We start from the raw sequence: 13,694 nt of genomic DNA, 5'->3' as shown, positions 1-13,694 counted from the left end.
TAAAAAAAATGTATTGTTACTCATTAGGAAAATTATTAGTTGAAAGGTAAAGCTACCAGAAATATTAAACAGCTTTCAGTTTATTACTATACACACATATTCTATAAATAATTTATGATTTGTTACATTCTGCCAGCTATGTCAAAAAAAAAAACCCACACCCATGGATACTTTTTACAATGTTAGAAGCTTCAATGCATGAAATGTGCATCTTAACAGTTCGGAAGATTTACTGTACCATTAACAATACAATACACTAACAGCATTTTTAGCTAGCAGTTGTGACTGCATCAATTTGAAAAATAATCTCAGATGCAAAAAAAAAACTCTCATCATGGAAGCTTTTAAACTAACATTCTATAGATCGAGTAAACAGAGTTTAGTTAATTCAGTTTCATTCCAGTATCCACCGAAACTTGGTCAATACACAAATACATTCTATCTTAATGTCTAATTGCAGCATCAAAAATGGAGAAATTAGTCTGACATCTGGCAGCAGATGCATATATTCATGTAATAGTTCCATTAAAAGAGTTAAAGCTCACATGCATTTAATTTCAGCTCAAATTTTTATGTGTAATAAGTTTCTCAGGATGCTGAACTGTACTTCCATTACAAGGAAGTATGCCAGCAAGTTAGTAATAAAAAGGGCATAGTTAAAGTGCAACAGAAACAAAACCTGACCTGTGGGTAAGCTGTGCCCATGCCAGACAGCACAGCTGAGAGAACATCTCTTCCCTTTTCGCCTGCTCTGTTGGACACTGCAAGCTTAAGCAGATCAACCATGACTCGTGTGTCATCTGGTACCAGCAGACTTGTAAACTCATCCAAGTACTGTGGTTCTGGGCCAGACACCTTACTCTGGCTTTCCACGTCCTACAAAGCAAGCAACAAACATCGTTCTGTCTTTGCATAGATTTTTAAAAATGCAGTCATTTACAGAGTAACTTTTAAAGCTCAAAACCCAGAAACATTGCTTGATAAAACCACAGTAAGGACTTAAGTTTTGAGAAGAGTATTGAAAGCATTACTTCTTTGGTTTTTGTCATGGTTTCTGCAATAATACTGGCAGCTCCAGGATCATCCGTGACTGGAATGAAAGGACGGGAAGAGGCAGCAGCAGCTGAGGGAGTTACAGCAGACGGTGTCACAGCATCTTCTGAAGGAACAACCTAGCCAGAGCAAATAGTAACCAATGAAATCTTCAACTAGACACTGTAAAACCTCTAAGAGTTTAAATATTTATTAGAAGGTTTAGTGCTCAAAGACAGCAGCAATTTAAAAACAGCCATAAGTTCAAAACCAACAGATTCACTGCCTGTATTTTTAGCTTTTATTCTATTTTCCTAGTGTGTATACAACACCAAACACTCCCCTCAATGGCAGCTGCTACAAAAAGCATACAATAAAACATCAGTGCCTGCACAGAAGACTACAAAGGAGAAAGCAAGCCTTGACAACACATATCAAGTTCATAGTTTATAAATGCAAAAGACCTCTACAGCAGCAAGCCTTTCTTTTTTCTGTTTTTGTTAGCAGTTAGAAATCAACATAGTGGAATTTCATTCAGGGCCTCATGTCTACATCAGTTATCTAAGTTTACAACTAGATTTCATTAAATAATGGCCAAATATTCTGCTATTCTTGACTTCTTTTTAATATCATTCCTGTAAAATGAATTCAGTATCTCTAAAATATTAGTAGAAATCATCACAATTGCATTCAAATGACACAATGCTTTCTGAAAGTTCAAAACTGATCTTACACTAAAATTTTAGTTTTTTTCAAATCTGACATGTGCAGACAAGCTAGTCCTGAAATTTAAGCATGAAGGAATATTTTAATCTCTGCTGCTATCAAACTGAGATATTTGTCAGCTTTACAGTTAAAAACTAATGAAGAAAAATAATGTGACACTTTACCTCCCCTCTCCTGTCCTGCCATGGGTTTGGGCTCAGCCGCTCCTCAATATCTCCCACAAGCACACACTCATCTCCATTTGCAGGGCTTCCTGCAGAAGTGGCATCTGATGGGGGGGCTGGTGATGAAGAGGGACATTCTACTGGTGCAATCATACTTGCAGGCATCAAGGCTCCAACAACTGCATCCCTGAAATCATTTAGGATGGATTAACAGAAACCTAATTATATTCCCTCGTTGAACTTGAAAAATTGTATTAGTTTGTCTTAACAAAATAAGGTAAAGTTTCCAAGCTGTAGAATCTAGAAGGCAGTTCATTGTTATTCTCCTCTGGACCTAATGCTTAAATACTTAACATGAGTTTCTATTTATATATTTTAGCACAAATAATCTGTTCTCTACTAACAATGACGGCACTGTAAAGTTTTATTGTTATTTCCACTCTGCCCTCTACTGCTTCCTCCACATCATCCATCATGATTTTCTTACATGCCTTGTACATTATTTACTTGAGCCTTTCTAAATGAATATTTTTTTCCCCCAGGCAATAGAAACTTCTTAGAGCATAACATAAAGCTAACATCAACATCAAAAGAAAATTTAGATGAAGCTTAGGCCCGTCCTGAAGAGCTAAAACTTGTTAAAACAATTTACATCTGACTCAAGAGTCCCTAATAGATGGTAAGCTATGTCATCTTTTGCTCTGCAACAGGAAGAATGTTTGCATGCCTACCTGGCATACATGATCTGTAATGCTATCAGTATGTGAGACAAAGCCTGCTGTTTGGCAACATTCCCATCAAGTGACAAGAGAATCTTGGCAAGGGAAGGGCGATTCGGCTTTGAACTGTTTGCCCCACTGATTTTGTTACTGGCAGCAGAAGAATCTGCATCTGAAGGAACACCTAAAACAAGGCAGGGGGAAAGAGAAGGTAAGCACTTTTTAATGGTATAATACATAAAAGGACATGGTTTATCTAATTTCCTGTTAAATCAGAAGAGATGACTGAAACTAATTCTACAGGAGATTCTTAAACTGCAGTGCCTACAGTTACAATATTAAAGTTAATACCATGGCTTTCCAACAAGGGCTTTCATAAAATAGTATTTGATCTTGTTGCTCACTTATGAGGATTAAGGCAATAACATACAAATATTTTAGTGATGAGCACCTAAAACAAGTTTTACTTACACAAACATTCTGAAACAACAAGAATATTTATTAGGTATAAAGTGCTTTGGTCATGAAAAAGCTTAATTTGCAAGATGTTTGATGCTTTCATATTCAACACAAAACACTGCTGTTTTGATTCCCTAATTTTTAACTCGCCTTAGAAACAAGAGGCAATGCATAAGATTAATATTAGCGTGGCATTCATCTGTCATTACATCCATAAAGATAAACTCCTTAGAGTGTTTGAGGAAGCATGTTGCATTTTAATTTAAAAGTTTCACTTTAATGAAGAGTTTTGGTTGGGCTTTTTTTACCAGAGGTGTATTTTGTTGTTTTGTGATTTTTTTTCTAAATTGTTTTCTTTAGCACTCTTCTATCACCTACTAAACCACACACAAAACAAACACACCAATGGCAGTAAAGGAAAAACAATGTAAGGTAACAAATACCAACCAAGATAAGAAGCACCTAAAGGGTCCCTCGCTGTCTGGAAAAGGACTGGCTCATGAACAGATGGTGTAGCCACATCCACCGTTGTCCATGCTACACTGTGGGAAGACCCACAGGCAACCCGAGTGATTTTCTGGCCTTCCAAGCCCTGGACAAGAGTGGGTTTTCTATTGACTGTGGTAGTTCCATTGCCTTGTTGGCCATGGTCATTGTCACCCCAAGCATAAACCTGCCAGGAAAAATTTCCACGTGTTACTTGGCTTCACTTCTTATCTCAACTGGCTTTCTTAAAAATCCCTAAGGAGAATGTTTGTGATTTGTGCTAGTAATCAAGGACACTGTAAACAATCTACTGTCATGACATTTCCCACCTCCATCAAATAATGCAGGCATTATCATACATTAAAAGAAAAAAAAAAAAAAACAAAGCAGCATTTTATCAGATAATTCATAAATTATCACCAAATTATAACTGATCAGTTATCACAAATTACTCAATGTTCACAGTAAGTTAAAAGAATTAACTACTTAGTAATTACATTGGAGATCTGAAACAATACTATGATAAAGCTGAAAAATCTGTCCAGAATACTATGACTGCTGCTGCATTTCCAAAGCAAGAAGCAGAAAACTGACCATGAGATAATACAAGGAAAACACTACAAAAGTGACTATGACAAAAATGTTTCAACTCCAATGCTAACATTTTAAATGCTCATACTTCTTAAATTACAATCATGCTTACATTTATGCTGGACTTTTAAAAGCAAAGATAGGTAATTCTTATTTCATTTAATTGGCACCAATACTGTTATACTTTCCTTCCTGAACAGTTTATTCCTTTCTGCATGGGGCAAAGGAAGGTGGCACACAACATACCTGTCCAGTGTCAGTCACTGCCAGACAGTGGAGTGCTCCTACAGCCACGTGCACAATTTTTTTACCCCTCAGTCCTTCCACAACCTGCGGCTTTCGTACATGCACGTCTGTGCCATGGCCTAGCCTGAAGTAGTCACCCTTACCCCTGCAACAGACAGTAAATGTAACACTCAGAACAACTGGGCTGTTTACACACTCCTCTTCAAGGCAGGTTCCCGACTGAATATACTTCATATATCACTGCCAGAAACACACACACACGAACTAGCAAATGCTTCAAAACTGAATGCCCAAAGGAATAAGAATGAGGATAACTGCAGTTCTATTACACTGTAGCTTCTCACCTCAATACAGAAGTGCATAATTATTACTATTTTTTGTATGCAAAGCAACTGATAGTACATTAATTTTCCTCTGCTGCAGAAACATTACAATTATAACCACTTTGAAAATTCACATGGTTTGGTAAGCCTTGGGCATATTTAACTACTGAGGATAAACCTAACAATAGAACCTTTAACCTAAGTCTGCTCCCATGGAAAAAATAACACAGGGAACTAAAATGTTTTCAGAATTGTGGGTTTTTTTCACATTGTTGGAAGCCTCAATATAGATTCTGAGGTCTCCATAATTTAAATTCATCCAAAATTGTTATACACAAATAGCACTAAAAAAATAGCATACACAAAAGTAAACACCTTAAAATTCTTCCACTAAGAATGCCATTAAAGAAAAAAAAAAAAAAAACCCTGATATTTCTTCTACTATGTTTTTGGTAACCAGTCACTCAGTTCTTTTGCTCACCACCAATTTTTCTGAAGAAAGGTTATATTATGCTGGAGAGAAGCATGATATAGAGTACTGTTATCTACCTAAAGTTATAACCCAGAAGTGATGATTTTTTTCTTCAAACCATTACAAATTCAAGAAGAATAAAAGTTTAAAAGCAATTCAGCCATCCCCAGTTGAAACAGACCCAAAAATCTCCTTATAGACCTGTAATGTCATGAAATAGCTGTAGATTTTTGACAAGATGTAGCAGTGTTGAGAAAAACTAGGGCAAGGAAGAAACAAATAAGAATTTTGACATGAGTTCTTAATTAAAAAAAGAGACTGTCAAATTATCTTTCCTCTTGGCTCCTTTTGTCACTACAAAAAAAAATTGGACAGAAAGCAGGAGAAATACAATTTCCAATGGCCACTCAGCACAACAACATCTCTGTTAAAAACTTCTCTTCCCTTTAACAGGAGTAACTTATAAAAATGAAAGCTTTGAGGATTTCTCTTTATGTTACTCAGCAACTGCTACAACACAACAAAAATTATTGGTTTATGTCTACTTAGTTTTGATATACATCAAATAGGTCACAGTCTTATTACACAAGCATGGGGTAAGACCTTGATCTGATTAGTGCCCTGAAGTTGACCTGCCTTGCAGTAAGCGTTCAGATTTCACAAAAAGGTTTAAAAATTCTAAAAGTGAGATTTGTGTTCAAAACAAAGCAGAAGCAAGCAGGCCAAGAGGAGAAAAATAAAACCATATCTGAGTAGCTCTCAGTAATCATCTTGTACCAATTGTTGCTCCAAGACTTCCTTACTGACAAGTCAGTGGCCTTCTGAGCAGCAACAAGCTGTTGTTGTGCTCCTGTGTTCCCAAGGACGTTTTTCTTGTTTGCCCTGAATTTCAGCTTACCTCCTTACTCTCCTGCATCCTTACTCTCTCAAGTCTCTGCTTTAGCTGTAAGCTTCATAGTCCAAGCTATGGCTCTCAAGTTTTCTTTTCCTCTCCACTCTTAACATTCCTTTACATGTCTCACGGTAATCAAGAGAAGAAATTATCTTCCCTTTCTGGCTGTAATTCAATAGGAGCCAGGCATTCTAACAGAGTAGACAAACAAGAAAGCGTGCTACAGTGTCAATCACTGAATGGATGCAGCTCGCCTGGAAGAGCTGCCAGTTTACAAGACAAAGCACACAGGTAAGGCACAAATGGAGTCAAAAAAGCATTAAATACAGTACAGAGCAACTGCTTTGGTAATACTTCCTGGCAAATGTAACATACCATGTCCATACCACTCCTGACTTGGTCAGTGCCAATGAGAACTGTGCACCACACTCAATCTGACAAACGCCTTGGCCGTTCAGTCTTTCAATGTTCTGAGGAATGTTGCATCCTTCACTTCCTCCTCGGCCCAGTTTTCCAAAATCACCATCACCCCAAGAAAACACCAAACCTAACAAACATCAAATTGCAGGTCAAACAATGATCACAGTACTCCCAGATGCTAGAAAGTTTCTGAAACAAGATATCCTTACCTTCATCTGTCAAAGCAAGAGTCTGAGCATCTCTGCTTCCACATGCAACCTGAATGACTCTGTGGCCAAGGAGCACTTTAACCTACAAAACAGAAGGAGTAAGAAAGAAGTTTTCAAAGAAATTATGTTTTAAAACCTTACAAACATGTCCAAGGTCTTATGACTCATCTTGGTCATTGTGCCCAGCCTGAGAAAGAACTACCCAGCCACGTCCAAAATCCAACATTGCTACTTGGCAGCTTCCAGCTATGCATCAAAGTAGATGCAGGACATGAATGCTGAAAGCAACACTTTTTGCTGATTTTTAATCACTTCCCAAGAAAGAGACTGGATCTTTTTGGCCTTTCTAAAATACCTTTACTTTCACTAGAGGTAAGGGTAGCTAAACCTAATTTAGATCACTGCAAAGCAACATCTTCATATTGCCTTTACGGTTTTTGCTACTTTAACTTCATGCTGCTATCATTTGTTAAACATGTTTGCATTTCATCAGAAACAAGAAACATTGATTTTACCATTTTAGGCTTCAGCTGTGTGGTATTATCTCCATGTCCTAGTCTTCCATACTCTCCAAGACCCCAGGTATACAGCTCCCCACTAGAGGTAATAGCAGCACTGTGGGAACTGCCACAGGCAATATCACGGATGCGTTTGGTTTTCAATGCTTCTATCAGCCTGGGTTTATCACAGTTCCTGAAGAAAATTAACAACAAATCCATTGTGTTAATTATAAAATAGCCATACAATACACTCCAACTATTGCAATACAAATTGTGTAACAACTAACAGCAATCTCAAGATAAAGTAATATGCAACACACTGATTCCAAGATGTACTCTACAGCAGCACCATAAATCCAAGGTTTACACTATTTTAATGTACTTCAAAGTTTATTTAAAGAATATTTTATGTATATGCTGCCAAACTGAGGTGAGAAATTCAAAATCAATCAACTAAACAGCACATAATAGAAAGTGAAAACCAATTTAGTGTCACTTCCCAAAGTTTAATGCATTATTAGCAGTGAACACACAGTAACATTAAGACATGACATTCCCACCCCAACTTTGCTCTTCACAACAGAGAAATCAAAACTAGGATTTACTGTTATACTTCTATGCGAGTACTGCTAACATTTATTTTTCATGTGATTACAGTGTTCTCTTAATTCCAAAAAAAGGATTCAACTAAAGATATCCAAATATATTGGCGTACCAAAACCACTAATAAGATTCTACCAAATTATGCATGGCCTCTGGAAATATTGCTACTATGAAATGCCCAGAAGTTCCAAATCTCACTTTCAGTAAAATTACATAAAACATGAGTCAGTTGAGCAATAAACAGTAATACTGCTCTCATCTAGACTTCCCTTTTCACTAGTCTGACCCAGCCTTATAAAAATGTATTTGCTGTAGCATATTACCCATCTGATTTTATTTTGTATGTATTATGGGCAGGTCCTCAAAATACACCAGTATGACAAAAGTATTTACCAATGGGCTTTGTTTATCAAGGTTTTTTCTTTCAAAATACTGTTCTGTGGGTACATACAAAGTAAAATCTTAGAAAATTCAAATTTTTCTTAAAACTATCCCGTGGAAGATTAAACTACTATTATTAAAAAGTGGAAGAAGTTTATTTCTGACTAACAAGTCTGTGAACTGAAGTCTAAAGAAAGGGCTACAAAATGACAGCTTAAACTATGTTACACTGTTAGCTCAGGAATACAAAATTGCTATGGTTTTACTCCTCGAAGCACTTCTGAAAACTGTACCTTAAAAAAAAGTAAACCGAAACTGCATGTCCAAAATTATAGAATTTCTGGAATTTCATTAGAGCAATTTGAAAATACTCATTAAGACTTTACCCATCTTTATTATATTAATTGAATGCCTCCTATCTAAATGGCTGAAGCCTGCTACAAATGTTGCACCATAAATTGGAATATACCATGGAAAAGAAAGTCTTCTTATAAATCATGTATTAAAAATACTGTTGTTGTCAATAGTGGTGGTCAATTGTGCTGTAACATGCAACACGCAACACAAATCTTTTACTGAAATATAGAAAAAATTTATAAACTTACATTCGACTGAAGTGACCAAGTTTTCCATCATCTCCTTCACCCCATGAAAACACCTTTCCATCAACAGTCAATGCCATAGCATGCCGGCCACCTGAAATTGTAAACATAAATTTACATTTTTGAGCTTTCAAACAGGCAGCAGGTCTTAGTAACAACTTAACATTGCTGTTCTTCTACAATACAATTGCATGAGCCTTCCAGCTCCACAGACATTACTTATGTTCTTTGGAGCTTTTATGTGATTTAATTTTAAATAAAAAAATTGTGACAGTAGGTCTCCTGGCACACTTAAAAACAAAAAACCACCAAACCAATAATCATTCAATTTACTATATACAGAGCTGCAAGAAAAAAAAAATGAGAAAAACAAACCCACCATTTTAAAATATTAAAAATGAAAACACTTTCAACCAAATGGAAATACCAAAGTAATACTCCAGCAAATAAGAAAACTTGTAAGGTCTAAATTCACAGATTTAGCAACAGAACCATTAGATTTAATCTGACACTGTATACAACAGACAGAATTCAATAACTTGCATTTATTAAAAACAAAAAAAAAGAATCTGATATGCTAGGGCACCACAGCACCCAAGGAAACTGCAAAGAACTATTTTCAGGCTGAATATGTTACATTTATGTATATAAGGACAGCAATAGTCAGTACCTGAGTGAACAGCCACCTTCTTTACCACATAGTTGCTGAGAGCTGTAATCTGGCGGGGAATAGGCACAGTTCCACTGGATATTCCTAAACCCAGCCTCCCATTTGTGGCTTCTCCACAGGCATACACTTTACCCTCTACAGTCACTAAAATGAAAAAAAAGTTTGAAACACCATTAGTGTTTCACAATTCAGAATCTGTTTCTGCCCTTAAATATTGACATTTATTTTCAACTTAGGTTACCTGCAAAAAGGCTTTTGGATCCTCCAGCTACTTGCACAACATTCAAGGCAGACAGGGTTTCAGAAAAGGAAGGGACTTTTATCTAGAGCAGGCAGGAGATGGAACCATTACAATGCACTTCAATATTCAACACGCTAAAAAGAAGAGCTCTTAAATGATAAATCAGTTAATCTAACAGGTACTTTCAGATACTTCACCCATGCCAATTAATAAATAAAGGACAAAAAACAATTAAAAAATTTAATACTGAAACTATGATAAATATAAAACCTGAAAAAATGAAAGGCCATATAAACAGGGACTTTCTTTTAGTAAAGTTTTCATAAGAAAACTGAAGAATACAGGAAAGGTTAACTTTCTGATTTTTCAAGGTACTCTATAGATACAATACTTTCACAACATCAGTTGAAGAAATGCTCCGAACATAATTTTCAGATTAATGAATGATATTTAAAACTGATTAAGTATTTGCAATGTATCTCATCTTGTATAATATTAATATTATATGTAAATGGCTGCACACTGAGCTGAAATTCCTATTGCACAATTGCCAGATACAAGTAATACATAATAAAGTTCACCACAACTTTTATTTTATGTGTGCAGACTCAACAGGAACAGAATGTCCAGTCTTACATATTTTTTAAACAATTAGCTCATTAACATCTAAAACAAATGATTGAGTGGCTGTTAAAAATCAAGCCAGATTTCAGAGTACCAACCAAAATGTAAATTTTCTCCAATTTTCCATCCAGCAGACATCTACATGTCTTAGCACTAAAAACCCACCAAAACATAATCTTTGTAGCTGATTTTAAGTTGTGCAACTTGTACATCTTATTTTTCACCATTTCTTTCCTGTACTGAAGTGTGACAACAACCTACCTTGGAACCTTTTAGCCCTCCCAATTGGTCTTTGTCATTCAGTCCCCAAACAAAAACTTTGGTTCTTATTGTAGCTGCTGATTCAAGCCCAGCTGCCTTCTTTCTGACAAGACTGAACATAATGAGAAAAGAAAACATGGTCAGTTTAGCAAACAGCATGCTGTAGCATAGGCACCGTTTTTTACTGTATTTACTGATTTTTACAGTTTGGAACAGTTTCAGGACTCAAACTGCACTATCACAGTTGAAAAAAGAAAAAAAAAAAAAAACACCACCAAACCCGAATGTTTTGCTGAGCAGTGGTAAATACACTTGCCATGTATCAAGTATATATATGTACTGCAAAAGGAGATGAGTCATACAAAATGTTACACCTCACCAGTGTGATCATCTCAGAGAATGTATTTATTGACAAAGGATCTATCTTATAATTCCAGTAAACTAAGATACTGATTTCTCATTAATACCATTCAACCTAATTAATGTGTTCTTCCTCCAATCATCTCCAGAGTTACAGGACTAAGTTACAGACACTAAGGTTCATTGCCATTTCCCCTGCCTTCCCCACTGTAGTCACCTACCTCCCAGTGTTAGGTTTATCGTCATCCTCTTCCTCGTTATCAGAAGCCAGGAAAGGGACTGCAGCCAAATCTTCATCCTCAGCACGTATACGTCCCAGTATGCTGAGGCCATGTATTTTGCAATCAATGCCAGAGCTTCTGCACTGCTTAATTGCAATCTCAATATATCTGTGATACTAAGAAGAAAAATACTCTGTTTACATCTTTTAGGCTCTATGAAACTTCATAAAACATAGGAAATAATTAGAACTTTTGTTTGACTTTGTCAGTTTAAGAAAAGAAACTTGTCACTTTAAATGCTTGTCATTTCAGCTGTAAATAATTAATGCTTTATCATTAGCTTATGGCCTCATTCCCATGAGAAATATATGAAATATAAGAATTTCTCATATAAGAAATTTTACTTCCAGTCTCATAGAATTCATTATGCATTTCTCCTTGCTGTTGCTAGAAAAGATCAAAACTGCTGTCCAAAATTATCCCCAAAATTTAAGTTTATTGGAATGTCTTACTGGTTCACAGGTATATTGAGTCACATAAAACTCATTAAAATATCTAAGTCTATTATAGTGTTACTTTGTGATTATGGTAAAACTTTTTAGAATAATTAACTTGTCTAACTTGCCAGAAATACTGCTAAGTTAAGAAGAAGAATAAAATACCAGGCTTTAATGATCACAACAATAATTCTCATCCATCTCTTGCACCACAATCTTTTTCTGTTGCACACAAGAGTAATTCTCACATGAACTTCACTTACTTCAGTACAATCACTGAGTAGAGGCACTGTGGTGTCTGTAGGATTTATATTGATTGTCTTTAGCTCTATAAGGTTATTTAAGGAATTACCTCCTAGAAAACAAAACACAGAATTAAAAACATTTTAGGACATGGTGCTTGTTTCACAAACAGGCACTGTGCATGTTAAACAGATGGCTATGTTAATAAAAAAACAGATAAATACCTGCTGTTGGGTGCAGAAAAAATATTTTTGACTTCTTAGAGAACATACACATACCTGAAACTACAACTAAGGAGGGCATGTAGCTGCTGTCTGCAGGGTCCACTATCATCTTGAGTCTGTGAACAAGAACATCTGGAAAAATCTCCAAGCGAATCCAGTGCTAGTGGAAACACAGAATTTCATTTTTAGTAGTATTATTATGATCACCATATGATTAACAAGAATAGATATGTGATGTTTTTGAAGAAAGAGTGGAAAACATCTCTGAATTGTACACAACAGCTGCAATATATGGCAACTGGCCAAATAGAAATGACCTTGTGAACTTCTTGCTTGTCCTACATCCAATTACAAAAGAAACAGTTGCAGCAAACAATTTATTTCAGGCAAAACCAACACCACTGAGAAGCCAAAAAGCACAGTACCACTGGAGGTTAAGTAATGGGACATAATGTAAGTATAAGGTAACCGTCTATAGAAAACCTGGAGCAAGAGTACTTGGGCATATTCTCAGCATTAGGTTGCAGTCTATAGAAAACCTGGAGTAAGGGTACTTGGGCATATTCTCAGCATGGCCATCAACAGAGCATCAAAAGGCAGAAGACAGATCAAAAGGCTGCACATCCTGGTGTTTAGGCTGGCCACAAAGCACAGCTGCAGGCCAATGAAACTGGTAAACCATAAACTAAGGAACAACATCTTTTATAAACTACCTGGCTGCAGGAGTCAAATGAACATTCAGTAACTTTGCCAGTAACACCAAACCAGAGAAAGCTGTTGCCTCCCTCCAAGGCAGAGTGGCCTTTATAGACCAGAGAGCTGAGTAATCACCAATTGTATGAGATTTAACCAGGGCAAGTGTGGCCTTCTCCATTAGGGATGGGGTAATCCTGCTTATACTTACAAGCTGGGGCACAAAAGGCTGGAGAGCAGCCTCACAGAATGAGAGATGGGGTTCTAGTGCATGAACAGCTGCACATGGGTCACCAGTGCGCACTCATAGTCCAGAAAGCCAACTACATCCTGGGCTATATCAAAAGCAGTGACCAGCACGTCAAGGGAGGAAATTCTCCCTCTCTACTCTGCTCCTGTGAGACCCCACCTGGAGTAATGCAACCAGCTCTGGGGTCCTCAACAACAAAAACCCTCATGGATCTGGTAGAGCGGATTAGAAAAGAATCACAAAAGCAATCACAGAGATAGGCCATCTCTCTTACAAACACAGGCTGAGAGAGTTGGGGTTGTTCAGCCTGCAGAAAGGAAGGCTCTGGGGAGACCCTTTTAAGCATAAAGTATATCAGAATAAAACATTTAGGGCTTAAAGTTACCTTTCCTTGTGAACCAGAAGACTGCCAGCATTGCTCACTACCATCAATAAGACGGGAAGCCTGATTCACAGAGGATGAGACATTCAAATTCTTGACTATCCTTGACCAATCATCCAGTAACATTCCCCGCTGGCTACTGTGCCGTCTCTTCAGCTGCTTTCCAGAGCGCCCACTGAACACGGGGGACTGACCTGCAGGGT

The 13,694-nt window shown here is 36.8% G+C and overlaps 1 protein-coding gene across 4 annotated transcripts in view; it reads right to left on the bottom strand.

Annotated features, from left to right (window-relative positions):
* Positions 1–13,694, bottom strand: part of HERC2 (HECT and RLD domain containing E3 ubiquitin protein ligase 2) — a 103,544-nt gene that overhangs the window by 25,330 nt on the left and 64,520 nt on the right. For all 4 annotated transcript variants that reach the window (XM_077781525.1, XM_077781527.1, XM_077781526.1 and 1 more), the window contains 17 exons: positions 13,495–13,685; positions 12,221–12,326; positions 11,963–12,054; positions 11,203–11,378; positions 10,622–10,733; positions 9,737–9,818; positions 9,496–9,639; positions 8,829–8,919; positions 7,255–7,432; positions 6,740–6,821; positions 6,486–6,657; positions 4,424–4,568; positions 3,548–3,773; positions 2,654–2,825; positions 1,923–2,109; positions 1,032–1,172; positions 685–876 (listed from right to left, as the gene is read on the bottom strand). In XM_077781525.1, coding sequence (XP_077637651.1) covers positions 685–876; positions 1,032–1,172; positions 1,923–2,109; positions 2,654–2,825; positions 3,548–3,773; positions 4,424–4,568; positions 6,486–6,657; positions 6,740–6,821; positions 7,255–7,432; positions 8,829–8,919; positions 9,496–9,639; positions 9,737–9,818; positions 10,622–10,733; positions 11,203–11,378; positions 11,963–12,054; positions 12,221–12,326; positions 13,495–13,685 — 2,489 coding nt within the window. The remainder of the gene's footprint in view (positions 1–684; positions 877–1,031; positions 1,173–1,922; positions 2,110–2,653; positions 2,826–3,547; positions 3,774–4,423; positions 4,569–6,485; positions 6,658–6,739; positions 6,822–7,254; positions 7,433–8,828; positions 8,920–9,495; positions 9,640–9,736; positions 9,819–10,621; positions 10,734–11,202; positions 11,379–11,962; positions 12,055–12,220; positions 12,327–13,494; positions 13,686–13,694) is intronic.

This window comes from Lonchura striata, chromosome 2 (genome assembly GCF_046129695.1).
Source record: "Lonchura striata isolate bLonStr1 chromosome 2, bLonStr1.mat, whole genome shotgun sequence".
Lineage (NCBI taxonomy): Eukaryota > Metazoa > Chordata > Aves > Passeriformes > Estrildidae > Lonchura > Lonchura striata.
This window is presented reverse-complemented; position numbering and strand designations above follow the sequence as displayed.